The 24,526-nt window shown below is 40.4% G+C and overlaps 1 protein-coding gene across 4 annotated transcripts in view; it reads left to right on the top strand.

Annotated features, from left to right (window-relative positions):
* Window positions 1–24,526, top strand: part of NOSTRIN (nitric oxide synthase trafficking) — a 59,819-nt gene that overhangs the window by 27,269 nt on the left and 8,024 nt on the right. For all 4 annotated transcript variants that reach the window (XM_049616070.1, XM_049616073.1, XM_049616071.1 and 1 more), the window contains 7 exons: window positions 847–909; window positions 3,456–3,554; window positions 9,378–9,503; window positions 17,135–17,233; window positions 17,329–17,454; window positions 21,086–21,194; window positions 22,057–22,145. In XM_049616070.1, the coding sequence (XP_049472027.1) occupies window positions 847–909; window positions 3,456–3,554; window positions 9,378–9,503; window positions 17,135–17,233; window positions 17,329–17,454; window positions 21,086–21,194; window positions 22,057–22,145 (711 nt within the window). The remainder of the gene's footprint in view (window positions 1–846; window positions 910–3,455; window positions 3,555–9,377; window positions 9,504–17,134; window positions 17,234–17,328; window positions 17,455–21,085; window positions 21,195–22,056; window positions 22,146–24,526) is intronic.

Below are 24,526 nucleotides of genomic sequence, written 5' to 3'. Positions count from 1 at the left end.
CTGGTAACATAAAAGTGCAATGTTGCTAGGTCTCAGTGTGGTTGAGTGATAGCTGAGCTGTGGGCCTGCAAAAAAGTCTACGGTCCAGGAAGAAAAAGTTTTGCCTCATAGAATCTGATCTCCTTGGGGGTTGGCTAGGGGCATTTTTATCATTGTCCTTTTGGCTGTTGAAAAGCAGGAGAAAAGTTAATTATAATTAAGAATTCAATCTCTTTGAGGGGTGCCTGGGTGGCTCAGCTGAGCATCTGACTCTTGATTTGGGCTCAGGTCATGATCCCAGGGTGGAGGGATCGAGTCCTGGGTGGGGCTCCGTCTCCCCCTCAGCTCCTCTCCCCTGCTCATGCACACTTGTGCTCTCTCTCTCTCTCTAAAATAAAAAAATTAAAAAAAAATTGTTTTAAAGAATTCAATCTCTTTGAAATTAAAACAGTATTCATTTCAGGGGCCATGAGACACTTCGTAAAATTAGCACAGCCAGGACTGTTATAGATTGTCATGGTGCTAGAAGTTGGGCCATGTGAAATGATGTGGAAGAGCCAATGGGAGCGAAAGTGACGCCAGATTCTGCAAGACCCCCTCCACACAGATTGTACACATTTATATTGTTTCTACAAGTTTTTATATAGTCACATCGTTTACGTAGAAATCATTCTTTTACCAAATGCACTCAATCTAAATCCTGTCAAGAGATTTTTGACATGGGGAAAAGATAGTTTAACTACTTTTCTCAGGACTTTGAAATTCCTATGAACTGTGGTCGTGACTGTGCCAGAATTTATAAGCCAGCCCCATGACTCAACAAAAAGAGAGGAAAAAAAAATCATTTTTCTTTTTTTCTGTTCATAGCTTGATAATGAAGTTGAAAAGGCAGCAAACCTTGTCATTAGCAACTGGAATCAACAAATCAAGGCAAGTATACGTACAAATGTCATTTATGTGAACTCAGTTTTTAGGATTGAAACTTTTTGCCTTTGCATGAATGTGATCATGTGTTTTAGTGTTAGTCTTTCTAAGTGCTAACTGAAGAGAAACATGTTTCTTCACCTGAGTTTTTAAATAGATATATCTTTCAACTAAACCAACAGAAGAGCAGGGGTCTAAATATGGTTATTATTTATAACTAACAGACATAGCATTTATTGTATGCCACATGCTATATATTTTTATTAAATCATCACAACACCCCCCCCAAAAAAATCCCAACCCAATGTGGTATGTGACCTGTATTGTTCCATTTGACAGATGAGTGGGGAAACTGAGACACAGAGAAGTAAATCATATGCCTAAATCTGGTTAATGGTTGAACCAAGAATTGTTATAAGTCGTTGGGTTCCAGAGTCACTGCTCTTACCCATTACACTACACTGACTGCCTCTCTTTATAATCTGTAACTTAGGGCAGGAGACAAATACTATCTGAGTTTTGGATTTATCATTCATAGAAGGGCATTCGTGATCGCTGTGTCACTAGTGAAAGGAGTACCGTGAAGGCTGGGGAGCGATATGTAAAGAGGAACACATATATTGATCCACAAATATGTATGGTCCGCTTCTTGTAGTCCACACTGTACTAGGATATAGTTCCTATTTTCAAGTAATTTAAAATGTAGTTGGCTAGATAACATATGTGCAGGAAACAGTAAATGAATTCTAGGGAGAGGAATTATGATCTGGTGTGAGAATTTAGAGCATATCATTATAGGTTCTTAAGCAGAGAGAATAACAGATGGAACCTATACATATGTACAGAAGATAATTCTAGAATAATCTGGTTTAGGAGGAATTCAAGTAGAAAGAACTAGAAACCAGTGCAGAGGGAATCTGCTAAGAAAGCCCAGTGATCTGTTTTACTAGAACTTGTGCTTCAAAAGTTGAACTCCATTTTCATCTCCAGAGTGTTAATGCCCAAAGAGAACTTTCCCCAGCAGACAGCTGCTAGTGGCAAATAATTAGAGAGGCCCTCAAAACTATAAGGCAGCCCCAACTCAGCCCTCAGGGTTGACTTTGAAGCTCCTTCATTAAAACCAATGGCTCCATAAGACCAAGGACATTAAGAAATGTTTGAGATAAATGAATTTCTATACCCACAATAGTAGTAGTGGTAAAAAGAATGCTCATGAGAACCACTTTTATAAGGAATGTTTAAAAGTCCCATAATCAGCACCCAGTCATGTGTTTTTAGTTTTGCTCTTGATTTTAGGAGCTTTCTTAAACAGGCTTTGTGTTTAAAAATCCATTCTCTAAATATTCAGCTTTCACCAGAAACTCAATATAACGAACCAAAAGAGAGAAACCGGGCTCAGCAGCTGTAATTGCTTTCAAGAACAAAAGAAGCATCTTTTATTCTTTCCCAGTTCCCAGCAAGTAATTTTTCTAAATAAAATGATCCTATTTTTTTATGAAGAGTGACAGAGAAATTAGAGAACATAAAATTCTTGAGCTCGAATAATTTTCTCCCCAGCTACAGTTGAAGGGTTTCCACATGTAATGAAGTGTGGTCTATTTGGGAGACAGAAATGGAAGCCTTAAAGGACCAAATGCTCTTCCCTCATGCTCTCATTTTTCCGGGGTTGTGTGACTGGAGGCAGAGAGAGAGGGCCAGTGGCTTCCTGTTCCTTGAATTCCCTTTTGCAGAGCCTTCATAGGTTTAGAGACATTTAGAAGGCGTCGCCTCTGATTCCTAAAGAGAGAGGGAACTGAACTTTTCCCTTCATTGCCTGGTTTTGCAGTCCTTGCAACCTTGAGTTGAAAAACTAAACAGTCTTCCAATCAAGCCAGTTCCTGAACAGGCTGAATCCAATTCAAACCAAGTTCTGTTTGTTTATTTTCTCTCTGGAACAGCATCTTCTGCCAAGTTGGAACTGTGTAGAATGGGAAACGATCACCTGACTCATAACCCACTTTGAGGTTTAAGGCACCAACAGAGTAGGGAGACTTTGAACTCTTCTTCCTTCCCAACTCCCAGTCCCCTGCCGCAAATGCAGGCCATTTCACAGAATGCCAGTCAAATGCGCAGGATATCAGGAACAAATCTCCCCTTTGCTTTAAGTTTTAAGAGAGCATCTTAAAATGACCTCAATTGTGGCCCAGGTTGATTTTTAAAAATGATGCAGGCAGTCTTCCATGTTTGCTGTGATGTTTTTGTGGGAAAGCTGTTCCCTTCATTATGCTAGCTAGAACAATGGTTTGGAGACTTGTAGGCCTTTGTGATTTGGAGAAATGTATAATGTTCTCAAGTGCACTTGCTATAATAAAAAAATATACATTGTTTTCAGGGAAAAATGTTAGCTACTGTTTTATTGTAGGCAGATTTTGAGGTGAGGGCAGAAATGAAGATCTCAAAATACACAATCATTTAAGCTAGCACATGAACACAACTTGTTTCAAAACAGAAGAGTTTTTCTCCTGACATCCATTTCTGATCCATTTTTGGTTTTTGTATGTTTTTGACTCTAGGCCAAGAAGAAATTAATGGTGAGTACCAAGAAGCATGAAGCACTTGCCCATCTTGTAGAAAGCTCCAAGCAAACTGTGACTAAGAAGGAGAAGCAGAAGGTAACCTGTCTTGGCTGGCTGTGTGCATGTGGCTTGGAGACCAACGGGTTTCCTACTCTGACTTCTGAACACAAGAGAACTGGCTGATTCTCTGCTCTGTATGGGGTCTCTGCAGAGCTGTTATGTGGCAGAATAGGAGAGGGATTCTAAATCATTTCTAATCTACATCTATTTTTAAAAATTTTTTAATGTTTATTTCTGAGAGAGAGAGAGAGAGAGAGTGGAGTAGGGGCAGAGAGAGAGGGAGACAAAGAATCTGAAGCAGGCTCCAAGCTCTGAGCTGTCAGCACAGAGCCGGACACGGGGCTCGAACTCACGGACCACAAGATCATGACCTGAGCTGAAGTTGGATGCTTGACCGACTAAGCCACCTAGGTGCCCCCCATGGTCCACATATATTTTTAAATTTTTTAAAATGTTTTTTATTTATTTTTGAAGGAGAGTTGGAGATAGAGCATGAGCGGGGGAGGAGCAGAGAGAGAGGGAGACACAGAATCTGAAACGGGCTCCAGGCTCTGAGCTGTCAGCACAGAGCCCAATGCGGGGCTCAAACTCACAAACTGTGAAATCAGGACCTGAGCCAAAGTCAGACGCTTAACCGACTGAGCCACCCAGCCACCCCGGTCCACATGTATTTTTAAAAGGGATTATTGACAGACGATAAATTAGGCCAAGGGTGTCCAAATTTTTTGATAGGGACCCCTTTCAATATCTCTCAGCCCAAAAAAAATTAAAAAAAAATACCCATTCATATATAATGAATTGTACAATGTACCTTATTGATGTTGTACATAATATAGAGCACTTCATATATTGTACTAATATGTTATGAACGTTATAAAACATAAAAAAGTGTTTGAAGGGTGACATAAAGATGAAAAAGTATTTTAAATGATTAGCTAATGATGACGCCTTCAAACGATCACTGAGTGACATTTCCAGGCAAAACATACACTTCGGCAAGTTTCAGCCTTGATCTTAGGAAATGTAAACTCCTATTTCTAATGCTCCTCTTGGTAGTGTTAAACCTTCTGGTTAACTTCTTGTGAGATTTCACCAGATCGTCCCAGATTTTGCTTTTCCTGTGGGCGATGACGCACTCATAACCAGGAGCCAGAGAAAGCATCAGCTCTGACATTTTCTCCTGGCTTTCTTATGCTTCCATTGGCAGTACTGATGTCAATCTACATCTTCTTAGCAGAAACCTTTTTAAGACATTTGTTAACTTTGTGTGTGTAACCTAATTAAAGCTAGATGATAATTCTGTAAATCCCCACGCCCCGGACACATGCGGATGGCCACATGTCCCAGGATGCTGAAAGTGAAGACATTTGTGAAGGCCTGTGTCAGCTGCCTATGCTGTGAAATCCCCACTCTCCCTCCAGAGCACACAACTGTCTATGTGTGGGCACCCGTGTTGATTCACATGTTAAATAAGAGTAAGCTCCATTACTGTTTTCAGGTAAAAATGAACACAAATAATACTGGAGATATAACAGATTATCTTGCACACTTCTGGTGGTGCGTGCTCCAAATTGGAAACCTTTGAAATAGTATCTTCCCTAAAAGATAGAGTCCCCCTAAGGAAATGTGGGCAGCACCACGGCAACCCAAAACACTATGAAAAGAGAAAGAAACTTGTCATTGCAAGTAACGTTATCACTTCATCTGAAGCAACTATTAGTCAAATAACTTAAATTCATTGTTAGCAAGGTTTTACAATGTTCTTATTTCTTCCCATGTCAATCTTTGCAGTATGAAATGATCACAACTCGAATTGAATAATGAGGCAGCTTCTGCGGAGGCAAAACCACAGTCTGTTCAAATGCTAAACACCAGGGCCAGTCCTAGGCATTCAGAGCCCTCATTAGAAGTTATTCTTCACTGATGTCAAGCAATAACATAGAGAAAAGCTCAGGGCAGCTAAATGGTGGATTTCCTTTTCCTTCCCTCATTAGCAGCTTCCCTGGGCTGTCGAAGCCAATGGACTTCCTCTGGCCTCCTCCGACTGATCCTGTAACCATGGCCCTTGGCTGTCATTTTATCCAGACCCCTACCATCTTCATTGCTTTTTCTGGGAGCTTCCTTTGTTTTACTTTTTTTCTTTTCTTTTTCTTTTTTCAGTCCTAAGGCTAAACACCTAAGGCAGCATTCCCTTTTTGCATTTCCCATAGAAGTGCCCCTCATCTCCGACCTGAGCAGGGCTGGCTTTTCACTGCTCAGCAGTTCTTTCCGTTTCCTGCTCAGCAGTCCTTGTTCTCAGCAGAAACTGATCTAAATCATTCTTCTTCCACCTCCATCCTCACCACCCATCTCAGCAGACTGACTCTCTTGCCTCCTTCCTCACAGAGTAAATGGAAGTCAGCTCAGCCACCTGCCTATTAAAGTCATATGTGCAATGGGACAAGCCAATTCTTCGTGTGCTTGGATTCCCATCCCATCCTGCCTCCCAGAGATGTTTCTTTTGTCTCTTTCTCTTTCTCCTATATCTCGGACATAACCCTCTCTAATAGCTGCTTCTCATCAGTCAACATGCTGTCTGGGGAAAGTGGGGAGAGGCAGGGATTCACCTTTTTGTGGCCCTGTTCCTCTCCAGATTTTTAATCATCTCCTTTTTACAATAATATTTATTTACAAAATATTTATTTATAAAAATATTTATTAAAAGGGCTGTGTGTTCTCTGTCTCCATTTCCTCACCTCCTGATTCACACCTCAAACTATACTAATCAAGCTTCCCCCCAATCCTACTAAGAGTGTTCTTGCCTAGAAAACAATGTCATCCTTGTTGCTAAAGCCAATGTGTACTTCCTGATTCTTATTTTATTTAACTTCTTGGAAGCATTAAGCATTGTTGACTTATGCCTTCTAAAAAAATTCTCTTTAAAAAAAATTTTTTTTACTGTTTATTTTTGAGAGAGAGAGAGAGAGAGAGAGAGAGAGAATGAGCGGGGGAGGGGCAGAGGGAGAGAGGGAGACACAGAATCCAAAGCAGGCTCCAGGCTCTGAGCTGTAGGGCTCAAACTCATGAACCACGAGATCACAACCTGAGCCAAAGTCAGACACTCAACACATGAGCCACCCAGGTTCCCCAACGTTCTCTTAACTTCAGCAATATCTTACTCTTTTGGGTTTTTTTCTTTTGGGCAATTTTTTCTTAAACTCCTTTATGGACTTCTTTTTTTCTGCCTGACCTTTATATATTGCTTTTCCTGATGATTTCTCTCCTGGGACTCATTCTGTTTTATTCAGCATTGTATTTCCAGGGTCCAACGCAGTATTCTCAAAATCAGGTACTCAATAAGTAACCAGTACGTAATAAATATACTCTCAAAGTTTCAACTACCATATCTATGCTGATAATAACCAAATTTATATCTCCAGCCCAACCAGTCTCTAAACTGCCTTCTGGCACCTCAAACTCAACATCCAAGATTGGAGCCATTATTTCCCTCTACCAAAAATATTCTTTATTGCTGTGTTTTCTGTATCTTTTAAATATTACCAGTTAACATAACCTTGCTGTTCTACCTCCTAAATGAAATAGTTCTTGAATTTTTCTACTCGCACTCATCTCCCAGACCACCATCACCATCGCTTGGATTACTCTGGCTGATTGGTCTCTTGGCTTTCAGCATTGCTTCCTTCCCCTCCCCCAGCCCCCACCATCTATAAGCCCACCCGATTTTTCTGAAACTCGGAAATGAGCATATCATTCTCCTTTTTAAAGGCCTCCTTTTACTGGCTTCCTCACCAATCTTACCCCCATTTTAAGTTTATTCACTCAGGGTCATTTCTGTGAGCACCCAAGTCTCAGCTTACATGTCATTTTAATCCCAAGGCTAGTTTAGGTGCCCCTCTTGGTGCTCCAGTGACACCTAATCCTTGTATCATTCCAGGATTGATCATTCCAGGATTGATCACACAGGATAGTGATGGCCCTGTAGGTCTCTGACTAGAGGGGGGAGACTACCTAGTTCCCTTTTCTAGTCCCAGAGCCCAGTACGTGATGCATTGTGGCACTCAGTAAATGTTTGATGAATAAATTAATGAGATGTTTGTTCCTAGAGAAAGAAGAAAAAAGAAAAAATCTTCAATTTTGCCAGATTTTTGGTAGAGGTTTCTGAGAATTTCCTTAAATAAGAATATAAAACTCTACATTCTTCTTTTATATCTATTTGGGATTATTTGTTGTAAATTTGTTGAGCAGAAACTTCTAGTCAATAGCTCTCTAGTGTAGGCTGATGAATGTGAGTAGTCACCTCAAAAGTGACTTCGTTCTCATTGCCAGGGTGGCGGGGGGGTGGCGATGAGCATTCTCAGTAAGAATCTAAGGATTATGATTTAGCAAAGTATGGCCATGGCACACTTCCAGCCTTTTCACTATATTGTCATCAGGTTAAAATTCACAAGCTCATGTTTCCATAGATAAATGTGGTTCATTACACTTGATATACAAAACCAAATGTGTCCTGTGTAAGTCATACATCAGAGCTGAGGGACAGTTGAATGGCTAGCATATCGACTCAAATAATAAAGTGAGTGGTATTAATATTCACCATTTTGGATGAATGTTCTTCATTACTGAAACAGTCAAAATATTCTTAAGCATAAAGAAGGTCATTTTTAAAAGTCTTTGTCTCTGTCCTTGAAACTCCTAAACTGCTTAAGTCCCAGGGATCTTTGGTACTCCTTCACCTGTGGTTTGGGGACCATTTGCATCAGAATTACCTGAAGAGATGGCGAAATTCAGATTTCCCAATCCCATTACAGAACTAAAGAGTCAGTATTGGCACTTGTGGGACCCCAAAAATCTGCCATTTTATAAGCACTCAGGTCCTTCCTAGGCATATTCAAGTTTGAGAATCATTCGTGTTAACACAACTTCCTTTGTTCTCAAAGATGTGAAATTACTTCTCTGAGCATTTTGAGAATCAATTTCAGCTACCCTGGTGCAGAGAATTTTTTATCACTTTGATTTTCCAGAAGACTTCACGATCAGATAGCCACGTTTGGTGGCAGGCAAGAGGGGGTTCTTTGTGAAGGAGCAGATCACCGGGGAGCAGGATAAGGGGAAAGCACCTGTCAGCTGCCCATAACTTGTAGTGAACATTAGCATGTGCCTCAGGCTCTTCACCGGTGATCCAGTTCTAAAGTTACATGGCTGCATAATCTCTACCTGTCCTGGTAGGAAACACCAGGGTACAAGGATTTACCAAATAGAGTACAGGAATCACTGGTAGGTGACAGTCTTGAGCTGGAGGTTTTTAATCTGTGCTTGTTTCCCCTCACTGTCATTTGGTCTCCTCCTTGATTTGATGAGCACGGGCACATCATGTCACACTTAAGGACCTCAGTTTCCTCATTTGAAAAATTGAAGGAGGGGCTGAAGGAGGGGTGCCTGGGTGGTTCAGTTGGTTAAGCGTCCAACTCTTGATTTCCACTCAGGTCATGATCTCACGGTTCGTGAGTTTGAGCCCCACATCGGGCTCTGCGCTGACAGTGTGGAGCCTGCATGGGATTCTTCTCTCTCTGCCCCTCCCCTGTTCTCTCTCTCTCTCTCAAAATAAGTCAATAAACTGTAAAAAAAAAAAAAAAAAAAAAAATGAAGGAATCATATTGAAAGGCCCTTAGGTTTCCTTTCAGGTCTGATACCCCTTTTCTCTGAGAAAAATCTTTAATTTTGTCATCTATAGCTACTATTTATGACTTTAGCTGGGAATTGAGAAATGTCTCATTGGGATATACATAATTCTTTACCTGGAATTACAAAGAGCCTTGATAAATGTGTTAATGAATATGTGGCACTGACCTTTTCCTTCAGCTCCTCAGTAAACTGAAAAAATCGACTGAAAAGTTGGCAAAAGAAGATGAAAATTACTACCAAAAAAACCTGGCAGGCTGTGCTACCAGGCTGAAGTGGGAAAACACATTAGAAAACTGCTACCAGGTGAGTTCTGTGTTCACATTTTTCTCTTCTTCTATTGGGCTCTGTGAGGCCTTGAAAATGAAGGTCAGATCTACACTTACGGGACCTGATGGTCTCTGCCCTTGGCTAGGACCCTCACTCTAGAGGTGACTTTAGACAAACCACATAACTTCTAATTGTTTCCATTTCTCTGTGGATACAATAACCAGTGAATATTTATTGAGTGTCATTGGCCAGAGTCTAATTCTCAATGGGCACAAAGGCACTCAGCTAACTTCAAAAAGTGCTGTCAAAGTAAAGTATTAGGTACTCAGAAATGAGTTTTAGGCCTGAGAGCTGATTTATACAGTAATCACTTAATGCGGTTCCTTTGTGTCTAAGGCTCAGTGGCGGGCACTGGAGCAATAATGACAGTCCCGTCTCAACTTGGGATGTGTACAGTTTAGCAGCAAGGAAGACGTCTAAAGAAAGAATTGTGGCAAATCCTCCAATAAAAATTAAGAAGTGTGAACAAGCAAGTCATGAAAGGGAAAATCAAAATCACCGACAAACATATGAAAAGATGCTCAATCACTTGGCAAAAATTAAAAAGTAGCAATGCCAAGTACTGCTAAATAAGAATTGCTGGGAAAGAAGAATTCTTGTCCCTCTCTAGTGAGAATAATTTGATGGTATCTAGTAAAACTAAAATGTGCATGTATTTACAACATGCAGGTCCCCTCGTAGGCTTACATCCTAAAAAAAAAAAAAAATTTACACCTGTATACCGTTATGTATAACAATATTTATTGTAGGACAGGTTTATAACAGTAAGAAAAAATTGTACACAATCTTCGTGCCTCTCAATAGAGGAGGAATTACTCTAAAAATTGCTCTAATTTAGAAAGTAGACTAATATTATATCTAGCAATAAATATTAATTAAAACTACACTTAAACACAAATTAACCTCAAAAAACATGATGTTGAAGAAAAGAAACTGCTATTCATACAGTGTATGTAAACTAAAGCATTTGAAAAACGCACACCTCAAACTACAGTGTTTTTATGTGTGTGTTTGTAAACTTATACATATAGACTGAATGTATGTTGGAGGAAGGAAGTGGGAATTCAACAAGCTGCCACATACAGCCACGCAGCTTGTGGACAGTCTGGCAGAGGACCAAAAAAAAACCCCACAAAAAACAAACAAAAAACAAAACAAAAAACCCCCCAGGCTTAAAATTTACTCTAACTACTGTATATCTGAATAGCTTGGTTCTCTATTTTTAAAGTCAACATAAATATGACCAGCTTAAATAATTCTCAATTCTGGGTGCTAAGAACATGAACGTTTGGGTTTATTTTTTCCCCGTATTTTAAGTTAAAAAAATGTTTAAAGCAAAGTACAGTTGCAAAAAGAGGCAATCACGATACAATTCGATAAGCACAGTACTGTGTGGATGATAATGGCCAACATGTAACAGGTGCTGCTTATGGACAGACTGGGTTAAGTATATCCACTGCATTATATTTTGCATTCATCACATTTTGAAGAGGTCATAATTTTATTCTCAATTTATAGTGAGGGAGTGGAGGCTGAGAGACATGAAGGAACTTGCCCAAGATGGCAATAAGGTTCAACGTAGGCAGTCTGATGCCACGGCCTTAACCTCTACTCTCTGCTTTGGCGTTAATAGGAGCTGGGCAAGCAGAAATAAAAGAGCTGTGTTTAGTCTCTTGTTATTGCACTTTCAAAGTAGGATAGATGCAGTTAGGAAAAAATGGGGAAATTAAAGGAGAGACAAAAATTAGGCCATAGAGGAAGAAATGAGAATAAACCCTTCTTTAATTTATGCCTTCAAACATAGGGTCCTGGTACTTTCCTTGCTTTTGTTGACTAGGTTTTACATGCAGATGGTGAGAAAGGGCCAAGGATTTAATTTCCAACCTTATCCATCTGAAACCTGGCCCTCCAAACTGGCTCTGGTCTTGCCTCATCCCCTGGGACTGCTCAGTGGTATTGTGGTTGTCCACAGAGGCTGGCTTCCTTGGAAGCCCTGTTAGATTATGGGAAAGAAATTGCTGTTCCCATCCCATCTTCCAGACACCCTTCAAGGGTGATAAGAAAAATATTTCTCTATGTCTCCACCCTTCTCACCTCTACACCACAGCAATGGAGGATAATTATGGTTTTTAACTGGTATGGCTGCCGTGTCTGGTGTAGGTGACATCCAGCTGGCCTTCAAAATGTCTTAGATAACTGCTCTTAATAACTACCTTCTCAGAGGCTCTTACTAGGTCTCTCTTTCCTTTTTTGTAAGTTTTCTTTCTTCCTATTAGAGTCCTCCTACACCTGACCTCCAGACCCATCCCCCTTTAAGCAGCCTTAACTTTTATATTGAAGCATCATGGAAAGGATCTTCTTTGTTTGTAAAGATTCTCTGATGGTGACAAGATACACATTTATTTACATTTTGAAAGATGTCTTGGCAGACAAACAAAAACACAGACTCTTAAATATAGAGAACGAATTGGTGGTTGCCAGAGCAGAATTGGGGGAGGAGGATGGGTGAAATAGGTGAAGTTTCCTATAAGCGAAGAGTACACTTACATGATGAGCGCTGACTCATGTATAGACTCGTTGGATCGCTATATTGTACACCTGAAACTAATATAACTGTATGTTCATTACACTAGAAGTTTTTTTTTTTTAAATTCCTTTCAACTCAGCTTTAAAAATATTTAAGACTCAAGATTTTTTATTAGAATCTAAGTCAGGGCACCTGGGTGGCTCAGTCAGTTAAGCCTCTGACTCTTGATTTCAGCTCAGGTCATGATCTCATGGTTTGTGGGTTTGAACCCACATCAGGCTCTGCACTGACGGTGAGGAGCCTGCTTGGGATTCTCTCTCTCTCTCTCTCTCTCTCTCTGCCCGTCCCCACTCATGCTCTATCTCTCTCTCTCAAAATATATAAATGCATAAGCACTTATTTTTAAACAATTAACAAAGAATCTAAGTCAAAATCAGAATCTCCATGAGGAAAAGAAAGATTTCTTTTCGTCCTTCTTGTGTCCTGGTTTTTTACCAGCATGCCAGCAGCCACCAATCTTTCACCCCCTCTCCCTTTTAGTTCACACACTCCCTTTTACCGCAGCCTCTTTAGGGCCACCTTCTGCCTCCTGAGTCAAGCCCAGCCTTTCAGACCCGCTCGAGACAACTTCTGCCAAGTAAGTCATCCTTGCCTGGCCCTAACCAAGAACGATTCCCTTATTTTGTATTCCCTTGACTTGTTTATACTCAGTCCACACCAACAAGTCGCTGACTCACATATCACTGTGTTTACACTATTGTTTGCAAACTCAGAAGTAGAAAGTTATATTCATAAAGACACATAACAAAAATGGGCTGAGCAGAATTAAAGGGGAATTTTATTGTAAGTGTGGGAGGTGGAAATGTGACAAAGTTCGCTCATTTTCATTTTTTCCTCCATTCTTCCACCAATCTTCTGTAAAAATGGAGTATAAGAATTCATTCAAATGTCCTATAATATATCCTCCTACCCCTTCTTACTCTCCAAATTAGACTTACAAATTCTTTCAGAGAACATTCATTGACCTGCATTTGAGGCAGGATTTACTAGATCCCAAGAAATGTGAGGTTTCAAATGTGGTTATGAAGTAATAAAACCAATTCCATAAGCCACATGTAAAATTAGTCTTATTATTTATAATCATACTATGTTCAAGTCATATTTCCTACCCTCCAAGAAAAAACAGTTCAGCTGGTAGAAATAATCTTTAATATATTTTGAAAAATAATAGCCACGCTAATAAGAATTACCAAGAGCCAAATGTTTGGTACGAACAGAACTTACTCAAGGAATTATTTATTTTAGAAAGTTATTTGCAGCAAGTGTCAAGGGCATTAAAAACGTTCACTTTCTCAACCAGTATTCTTCATCTGAACCGCAGAACACAGAAAATAATCTGAGTGACTGCTCCCAGTTCTCCTAAGGGTTGTAGTGACTGGTACCAATCTAGATGCAGGGGGGCAGATGGTCACTCACAAGCTGTAAACAGCTGCCTTATGACATTAGGCCTTAATCCTCTCCTAGAACCCATGTTGAAAAACGTAAATTTCTTTCTATAAATCCATCTTGAGAACATAGCTGAAAAACAAACCAATTTCTGCTCAAAATACATTAAAAACAAAAGGGAGGAAACAATTCAGCCGGCTAACATTAAGAGGACAGCTAAATGAATCAAATACACTATATGCAATCCCACAAATAGACCATATTAAGTGGTGTTTTGGGAGACTAACAACATGAAAAATTGCTTTTGTATAAGTTAAGTGAAAAAACAGGGTACCAATTTGACTAATTTGATAGATAATTAGAAAGAAAAAATCTTACATACACGCCACCTAGATGGACTGAAATACACCAAAATGCTAATGGGTTATCTCTAGGTGGAAGAATTATAAATAATTTTTAAATTAAATTTTTTGTGGCCCTTCATAGTCCCAAGATAATGTTTCAAAGCAGCTAGCATGCTTGTTAAAATTCCAATTCCTGAGCGGAATCATCCCTAAATGGGATGAATCAGAACCTTTGAATGGTTTTAGGAAGGCATCTGGGTGATTGCTATGCATACTAAAATTTGAGAGTTCTTGCTCTAGAAAGAACATGATATTTCTTTGATCAGTTTTATGAAAGCAATTTAGATGAAATCTGTCCAAATTTCTTGGGTAGTGCAGACCAGGAGGCCATGACAGAAGGACCAAAAAGAATGAATGAAGAGGATGAATTCTCACAGTGCCTGGGCCGCAGATAGACTTCTAATCTGCTAACTCTGACCATATTCTCCACGTACACACTATTGTAAAAGCAGAGGAGGACAGTTTCAGTTCCTTCAGAGTATTTTGCTTCTCTGCCACCCACTTTATACAAAAATAAAATGATAATAGAAAGCAATAATTCATTAGATGAGATACGGATTTCCCCTTTGCACAGTGGAATTTATCTCTGCCTCTTTTCATGAGCAAACATAGATCATTTTAATGATTTCCCTGAAATGTAATTAAAGTCTCTTAACCATTACCATCTCCACCAAGGGATACTGGTTGTTCCAGTCTCAAATTGAGGCTAGTGGCTCAGCACTTGTCAAAATAAGGAAACAGCTGCCCACTAGGATACAATGTGTTCTTAAACACATTGTTTTTTCTCTTGTCCTTTGTTCATGGTGCTAAACTAGAACAGGTGTTTCTCTAAATCTTTCTCTAAGGTGTAAAGTCTCTTATTGAAGATGGTTCCAGTTGAGGTTCAAGCAACTGAGCAGAATTTGTCCTATAGATTGGTTAGGAAGCATATATCTCTGTCCTTGCAAGAAGCAATACATTGGATAGGCTACTTTTCTGTGTCTTTAATCCTATATCTGGGAAACTGAGGGCACACAACCACTTTCATGGCTGGTGCTTGACAGTATTGAAGACAGACTCAGGAGACTAAGAACAGAAACAAAGGCATTTTTCTCCCACTGACTTATAAAAGTTGTATAGCTTCTGACTCAATAAAGAAGTGGCCATGGGAGAGCAGAGCTCTGGCTTCTTGCTTCAAATGTCATGACACTTGGCACAGAATTGAAATTTTCATGTGATCAGCATAAATTTTCATAGTTACTGCCTGAGCTTTTTACTACTTGCATTTAATAGCAGTATTAAAATGACTATATACCAATAAACAAAACATGGAATATACATAGAATGGAATATTATTCAGCCTTAAAAAGGAAGGCCATTCTGTCACATGCTTCATGGGTAAACCTTGAAGACTTCATGCTAGGTGAAATTAGCCAGACACAAAAGGACAAAATTTATATGATTCCTCTTATGTGAGATACCGAAGGTAGTCAAATTCATAGAAGACATAAAGTAGAATGATGATTGACAGGGGGTATGGAAAAAGGGGTATGGGGAATTTGGTTTAATGGGTAGAGTTTCAGTTTTGCAAGATGAAAAAAGTTCTGGAGATGGATGATAACTATAGTCGCACAACAATGTTGAATGTACTTAATGACACTGATGTGTACACTTACAAGTGGTTAAGGGGCGCCTGGGTGGCTCAGTCGGTCAAGTGTCTGACTTCAGCTCAGGTCATGATCTCACAGCTCGTAGGTTCGAGCCCCACACCAAGCTCTGTGCTGACAGCTCAGAACCTGGAGCCTGCTTCGGATTCTGTGTCTCCCTCTCTCTGCCCCTCCCTCCCTCACTCACGCTCTGTCTCTCTCTGTCTCAAAAACAAATAAACATCGAAAAAAAAAGTTTCCAAAGTGGTTAAAATGGTAAGTTTTATGTTATGCAAGTTTTACCACAATTTAAAAAAAATAAATTTTTAAAAAAGTTTAAAGTGACTATACACCATAGATAAAATAACAACTGAATGTGAATGTGATCTACCACAGGGATATAAAGGACTGCCATACTGTATTAGGTCAGTAGGCCCTATAGATGTGCCTAGAGAGGCAGATGGGAGAACCCAATGATCTTTGTGACCACCCCCCTGCACTATCCCCACCCTGCCAAAGGCCTTGAGAAGGACTTGACCTTCTTACTTCCTATGGAAATGCTACCCACCAATTTGACCAAAGCCTTCTTCATGAAAGACTATTGCTGAGTCCTCTTTATTGTGTGGCATGGAGTTGGGTGGGATGGTGGGCGTGAGAGCAACCAACCTGACCTCTGAACAAAGCAGGGACGCCCAGGCTTTGTCCTTACAAAAATGGGATGATGAGCATGTGGTCTTGGGCACCTGCCACCTCCATCAAAGCCCAAAGTCCTCTGTGCACATACCCAGCAGCCTCCCCCCTCCCCCACATGGCCTAGGAATCCCATCTGGCCCAGCCTTCTCACACAATGCCTAGCAGCTGAATTTCCCTGCACTCCCTCAAAACAATCAGCAGCCCAGCTAGCAGTGAGTGGCAAAAGCCTAATAACTAACTTTTTCTAGAATCTTAAGACCAACAAGGGAAATGTGACATCCCTTTGTTTACCCTTCCTAGGTAAAAGTTACGAGACTCTAGGAGTAGAATTTTTATCATTCCACACAAAGTGGAAAGGCTATGTTCCCACCTTCACACAGTGGTCTTCGACCCCCCAGGCCTAATTTTAGGCCAGGATTATGAGTTGATCAGACTTTGGGGTTCTTCTCTTTTCAATAGTTTCCTTAAATTCACCTGCCCCTGCAGAGGCTAGCAGAATGCCTTGTATGTACTATAAACAGTTCTAAAAATATTTAGTGTCTAAATGCACTTCCAAGGTATGGATACGGGTTTTACTGGGCTTTGCTCTCCTTCTCTAGAACTCACAGATGCTTTTCAAATTATTCCTTTTCTCCCCTTTTTTTGGTGAATGTCAGGTAATCCACAACATCACCCTATATACCTTTTGGGCCAAAACAGCCTGGGGAACATATGTGAGTTAAACCAATCCTACATAAGGCTAAACAGGAAATACACCAATCTCCCCCCCCACTGCAGCTTGGATGTGGCATAAACAAGAGGCACTCACATAACAGTTCATTCAGACTTTCTTCGGATGTGTCAGTGCTTGGTAGGTAACATTAGTTTTGCACAACAATGGGCCAGTCTTACACCATTTTCCATCCTTTTCAGAGCATCCTGGAGCTGGAGAAGGAAAGAATTAAACTTTTATACAATAACTTAAACCAGTACACCCAACATATTTCTGTTTTTGGCCAAACCCTGACTACAGTGAGTAGTAAAGATTTCTCTATTTCTGATATGCATGGTAAGAAGCGGCAGGAAACATCCTTCAGTAAACTTGCTCTGCTTTCTTGGGTTTTCAGTGTCACACTCAGATTCACCGTGCCATCAACAAGATAGATGTTGAAAAAGACATCCAGGCTCTCATGGAAGAAACTGCAGTCTCATCCACAGAAAATAAATCTGAGTTCCTATTAACCGATTACTTTGTAAGTATGGAATGGAAGGAAGTTCCATTAATGGGGCACCTTAGTCATATATTGAGGGATTTACTTTGAAAAAAAAAATTGAGAGCAATTGTAATTGAAAGTATTGGTTTTTTCATAGTCTGTATAAATAAAAAACAGTATGTGGTTTACAAACTGGACAACAGAAATATGTCTTTGGTGTTCTTTGGAAGGGAGGAAAGTTAAACGGGATTCCAGACTGAATCTTTATACTCAGTCTTCTATAGAAGAGTAATGCCAGGCAGACACGTTTCATGATCTGTAAATAATCACTGTATATCATATTGGATGTCTATTGTTGCATAACAATTACCCCCAAGAATAACTGGTTAAAACAAGCATTTATTATCTCACAGTTTCTATGGGTCAGGAATCTAGGTATGGCTTCACCCTCAAGATGTCAGCCAGGAGTGCTGATATGTCAAAGCTCTCCTGAGAGACGACCTGCTTCTGAGCTCATGTGGCTGATGGCAAGCCTCCGGCCCCTCCCGACTGGTAGCTGGAGATACCAGCTTCTTGCCATGTAGGTCTTTCCACCTATGGGAGGTTCACAACATGTCACAATATGTCTGCTTCCCCCAGAACTGGTGATCCAAAAGAGACCGAGCTAGAGTGTCCAAGATGGAATTATAGTCTTCATAAGCTAATCTCAGAAGTGACATCTCTTAGTATTCTATTTGTTAGAAGCAAGTCAATAAGTATGGCCCACATTTAAGTGGAGGAGATTATACAAAGGCATGACTCCTCAAATGTGGGAATCATTATCAACATTCTTCATGGTCTTTGCCTTTGAAAATCTTGAACCATATTACAAAAACTTATTTTGAGAGCATTTGGATGATTCTACTATTATATGAAACTTGCTAAAAACTGATCAATCATCTAACCTCTTTGTTATCTTGGGGTAAATTCTTTGTCCTCTTGGATCATGCCTCAAAGATTTTGTCTTCTGCTCCCCTCTTGTTACCCTTAATTATAGTGTTCTAGAAGCTGATCATTAGTTACCAAAATCTGCAGGAAGAATTCCCCATAGCTCCTCCCTGCGCCTTCTGCTATATTTCATTCAGACTTTCAAGGTCCAGACTGGGAAGGTTCATTTCTCCCTGTATAGGGAACTAGCCTACTGGTCATGTCCTGCTCTAGAATTAAAAGTGTAGCTGAAGTCAACATCCCAGGAGTCCTGTGCAGGGAATAAAAGATGAGGGAGGGGAAAAGCCCATCAGATGAGGCACAAAGATGATGCCTGACCAGCTTTTTCCCTCCCCATCCTCCAAATAGGCATAAGTGGCCACCTATTTTTTAATCAAATCTTTTTTTTTTCCTATTCTGGCAACGGTGAAGTGAATTAGCAACAGCAATGTCTGCTCAGAGCAGTAACAAAGGTAGCAATGGGAGTGGAAAGGAAGATTTGATGGGGGAAGTGCTCTTCTTTTTTTTTTCTTTATCCTTTTAAATAGGTGACCTCTTAGATGGGAAATGTACAATAAAGTATTTTTGTTATTCTCTTTAAAAAAGTGCCCCTATTGAATAACTTGTCAATAAAATAAGGGTCATTCTCCTTGAATATTTGATTAGGCTTCCAGTGAAATGTAAGGAGGCAGCCATGACAGTTTATCTTTAATTGCCACGCCCATGGAAATTTTGGGTTTCTATGGAACTTCTGTGTACCAAAGCTGATGACTACATATCTGTTGTCTAAATGAACGGATTGTATCTCCAAATGTGTAAACGGGATTTTCTTAATATCCTCAAAGCAAAACACCCCCAAATTCTGACTTACTAGACATTAGCAGTAAATATAGACTGGTTTATATCTAGTGCCAAGAAATGTACATGGACTAGGGTAAGACAGACCAATAAGAGTACAGATATTGAGGGGCTGGTGACCAGTGTGAAAATATTTGCAAGGTTACCATAAGGCCATGCTCAGAAGATTGTATCTGAAGTTTCATAGGCCACCTTCAGTATTGATCTTCTTTCCAAAATCTTTGAAAGAGAAGGACAAATTTAAGAAAGTTAACGGACAGCAGTATATTCTAGCCTCAAGTTGATCCAGTAGTGATCCATCTCTGGAAATACATTTGTAAACAATAGGTGTCCCTAAACAACCCAAATGAAGTCTCAGCCTGGCATGGGAGCCAGAGTGTGATGTGCATTTCTCCAGCAAGGAAGTCCTGAGGGTTGGAGGCAGGCAGCCATGCAGTTCCATTGGGGCTCATGTGGGGTGTGACGACCACCATGGGTAGGCATGTGTAGGAGCAGATGGGGAAGAGAACTGGGACTCAGAAGAGCGGGGTTTCAAGCTGTTTCCTTTGGGCCTTCATTTATGTCTCTGAGTGTCACAGGTAAAATGGGGGAAATAAAGCCAACCTCACAGAGTTGTTGTGAGAATCACATGTAATAAAGATACATACTTTTATAATATGTAATTCACAATATATAAATATTTTTATCTAGAGCTCATTATTTCTATAATGGCTGTTTGCTTTGCTCTAAATTCTCATGCCTCCCTTTCTTTGTGATGATCTCTCCACCAGCTTTCAGGATCCTGGTTTTTCTCCTTCCATATTGGAGAAGTCCTGACTCCTTTAGTGCCATCTTCAGTCATTGGTGTCCCCTCTTTCTCCACGGGTTCCTGTCCCTCTGCTACACTCATGTTCAGCCCCTCGCCACCTGACCCTAACATCCTCTTTTTTTTCCTCATTTAGATCTTGAAATAATGTATGTGAAAGTTCAGGTATTGTTATTACTTTCTCACATTTTATAGGATAAAATCTCTACTTCAGCCCAAAAATCTGGCTTAAACTACGAAGACAAATTTTCCTTCCACTATGTTTGCTCATGCAAATGGCTGGTCTGTTGATTGTTCCTGATACGGTTTTTTTGCAGTCCTCCCTCTATCCTTTGGCTTGAGCCATTTCCCCTACCCGGGGTACCCTTTGACTTCTTTTCCCTGGACTGAAAAATCCCGGTGAAGTCTTCTAGCCTCCTTGAAACTTTCTTGCCTTGGCACTTGCTGAATCACGCATTCCTATCTGCACCATTCATGAATGAATGTGGCCTTGAATTGTTAGCTCTCTTCATGATATGCTTCAAGACTTGACTAAATTATAGACCCATTCTGGGAAGAGCTCACGTGTTCCCAGCAGCTGGCCAAGAAAGCAGAACACAACAGATATTTGTTCCACTCCATAGGCAGTCCTGGTTCAAGGTAAACACATGATGCTACAGTGGATGTTTAAAGAACTCTAACTGGAACCAAGACAAATAGAGAGCAACATGTATCCAAAAAACCAATTTACTTATCAAGAAACTATGAAATAACTATAGTAAGGCTCTTCTTCAACAATAATGTGTTCTATTAAGGAAGTGCTCGGCTATGTACTGACAAGCTGTGGGCAAGAAGTTTTCATAGTAAGCAGGCCTAGAACAAGTAGAACAATCCGTATAAAACCAAAGGTTATCCTGCTTTTATTTATTTACTTTTTTACTCTTTTTCTCCTGTCCAGTTAATATTAAATACAGTTATCAGTGAAAGTATCAGTATAGCCAGGAGGAGCAACCCTTACTTTTTTCTCCTTAAATTGTTAAGCATCATTTTCTCCCCCTAAAGGAAGAAGATCTTAACAATGCAATGAATAAAGAGCGACAAGAGTCTTCAATAAAATCAAAACTGTTGAGACTGCAAAAAGACATCGAAAAAGCCTCAAGAGACCGGGCAGGTGTGTAATTGTATCTGTGAGTGGCCTGATAAGTGTTCTACTTGGAGGTTTCCTTCAGAGTTAGGGTGATTCCACTTTTGCAGACTGGGGCAGGGACCATCTCATTTAAAGAATCCTATGTCAAACCTAATTTGTCTGAATAAAGAACAATGGGAAAGAAGAAAGGAGAGCACAAACAGGCTGGAAATGATACTTTGGTCTATTTGAGAGAGCTATGTCACCATTTCCAGAAATGCAGCATATTGCTGTGTTTCTGAAATGGCTGGAATGAGGGACAATTTGTTAGGTTGAAAACGTGGTAAACCTGTGCACACAGCTTTTGGTTTTCTTGTTTGTTTCTTTTTAAACTATCCTTCCAAATGACGAAGCTAGGTATGTCAGAATGTGAAGCAGCTCTAAAGGGATACGGATAATAAAAACGACCCCACACTTGTGATTCTGGAATGTGGAGCTTATCTTATGTGGACCAGAGCGACACGTTGAAATGTAATCCCTGTCAGGAAATCCAAGGGAGTGAAATGTTTAGAAACCTAAATATCATAGTGAGGAAGAGCCTAACACTGTGGGAAGTGTTGGGAATGGACCACGGACTGGGTCTGCAAGGAGATTCAAAAGCTCATCTTGCAAAATAATAATCAAGATTTTTTTTAACTCCAGCATTTCTCAAATTTCATTAAATGAAGGTACAGGCCACTGGTTCAGTAAAATTTAGTAACAACTACGTGCAGAAAGAGCCTCAGCCATTGGGAAGCCCTCCTGGTATCACCTCTGGGCCCAGGCTCCGCTGCCTGTGGCCCCTCTCAGCTGTGTTCCACCAGGGCAGGATGGACAGCGGTGACCGATATAATCATTTCATTGCTAGGTTTGGAACAAATGCTGAAATCCTACTCTAGCAACTCTGCCTTCTTGGACACAGAGAGCCAAAGAATCACAGCGGCCTTAATGGACGAGGTAAATATTTGCAGATTCCACCTTCCTAGATTTAATGATGAAAGAGTTATTTTTAGAATACTTGTTTTCAGGACCGATTTGACCTCTCTTTGCCTTTCTTTTCTCATGACATACAACATTCTAGGAAGAGAGCTCCTATAGTCACCTCCTTGACGAGCAGTTTGAGGGATCCGGAAAAATTCAACTACTTAGAAATGTTTGCTTTAATGTCCTTCCTGGAAAAGAATTGTGCCTAAAATAGAATTCCCCAAAATAGAATAATTCCATCAAGGTCTGGAAACCACGTGTACTTTAACCCAGTTAGGAAAAGTGATTAAACACACACACACAAACCCACAACCAGGGCCTGCATTCAGAAAGGTCTGGATCTGGATCCAGCCCTGCCATTTACAGGGACTTGGGACGACGTTAGTTTTCTCATCTGTAAAATGGGGATATTGGTCCCTACTTCAGAAGGTTATTGTGAGGATGTAGTGTTGGTTAGAAAATGTCAGCACAGTGCACAGAGGAGAGCTGAAAACCTGGTAACTATGAAGATTCCATTTTCCACTGATCCCTCAGCGAACATCACGGTCTTCTGAAAATAACAGGAGAGCGGAAAGATGTGAGGCACAGAGTGAGGGGGGTAGTCTGGGTGTGTGGCAAAAGCTCCTGAAAAAAAGGGAAAAAACTTCAGAGGCTGAGGTTGTTCTGAGGGGAGGGGACGTGCTGTCAGGAGAGGGCAGGGAGAGAGGCATCTCTGGGCCTTTTTGCTGAGAGCCTGGACCTCAGCAGCCCCCAGGCATTTGTGAGAGTGATGGACAATGCAGCCGCTTCAGAGGAGCCCAGGTGAAAGAGAGGTTAGCAAAGTGCTGTGAATTCTATATAGGAATAAAGGCAAACAGATGCTATGAACTATGTGTGCTAGATACAGGTTTTCTGCTATGATTACAGAAATAGGAAGTTGACTGGGGTTAATATGAGAAGAATTCAGGAAGCAATAAAATCTTTAGCAATGTTTTGTAGGATATAGGAAGCTGGGCCAGCTGTCCTTACCTTGTACCTAGCCTAACTAACTGTCTTGTGAAAGCAGGTACCTAATAATTCTGTCCAAACAGGTAATTTCAGTAGTTCTTTGGTGAAAGGAGATAGATATAGCCAGGTACAGTTTAATCGATTGTTTAGCAGAGGCTTCTTTTAGAGGAGGTGCTGTTGGAAAAACAAACCTAACACTCTTAGGGAAAGAAAGGCCTGAATTCTGTTCACTTGGGAACAGAGCTCTAACATAGTTGCAGTGACACATGGCTATAGTTTTTATGAAATTATAAAGCAGTCTGTAGAACATTTTCTGTGATAGTGCAAAATGTTTGGTTTTCTAATTCCATGCAAGTAGTATTTACCAAAATAAAGTCATATGGAGCATTTTTTGATGGTGTTAAGTTGTAAGTTTATTTCTTTGGTTGTTCTTGCATAGAATTTTGTCATCATCATTACCAGCACAGAACATGTATTGGGATCATCTGGGTACATGCTGGCCTGATCCACATAGTGGAGGGTATAAGGTCCGAGAGGGTCTGGCTCCTGAGTTAATGGTGCTTATGATGAAGTAAATATGAACCTTTGAGCAGTGAATGGCAAATATCCATGTAACTTGGCTACACACCCCTGCATCCGATGGGTAACATGAAGTCTACCCAGGGAAGGTTTCTTGCAGGAGGAAACTCTGTTTCATTTAAATTCTTCCTAATTCATTGCCTCTTGGTCCTTCAAGTGCCATATTTGAAAGAAGAATGTTGATAACACATGTTCTAGGAGAAAGTGTTGTGGAAACTGAATATATTTAGAATAGATACTATCTTCAGACACTGGAAGGAGCACCACATAGGAGAGGAAGGAGATTTGTCCTATGATGCTCTCAGATGCAGACTAGGTCTAATGGTAGAAGGTATGTGGTGGGTTTTGGTTTATCTTAGGTAAGCCTGTCCCACAATGCAGTCGATCAGAGGTGTTCAGTTCAGTTCAGTCCAACCGGAGGTGTTGTGGTCCGTTGGCAAGAATGTTAGGGTTAGGAATCCCCCTGCTGGATATGTGGAAAAGGAAGAAATAATGGTCAGGAAGAGACTGGATAAGCAGGCCCCTTCCAATGTTTAGATTCTGTTATTTGGTTTACCCTAACTGAACATAGCTTAACAAAGAAGTTATTATGAAGTTTCTAGTTCAAGGTCAAATGGAGAACAGGAGGTCAAATTCAGAACTAGGAGTGTATCTTTAGCTTCACTTATTTTTTTAAATGTTTATCTATTTATTTGTGTGTGTGACAGAGACAGAGACAGAGAAAGCGAGGGAGGGGCAGAGAGAGAAGGAGACAGAGAATCCCAAGCAGGCTCTGCACTGTCAGCAGG

Source organism: Panthera uncia (genome assembly GCF_023721935.1).
Source record: "Panthera uncia isolate 11264 chromosome C1 unlocalized genomic scaffold, Puncia_PCG_1.0 HiC_scaffold_3, whole genome shotgun sequence".
NCBI classification, from domain to species: Eukaryota; Metazoa; Chordata; class Mammalia; order Carnivora; family Felidae; genus Panthera; species Panthera uncia.
Note: the sequence above shows the minus strand (reverse complement) of the source record. Positions and strands in the feature narration are given on the sequence as shown.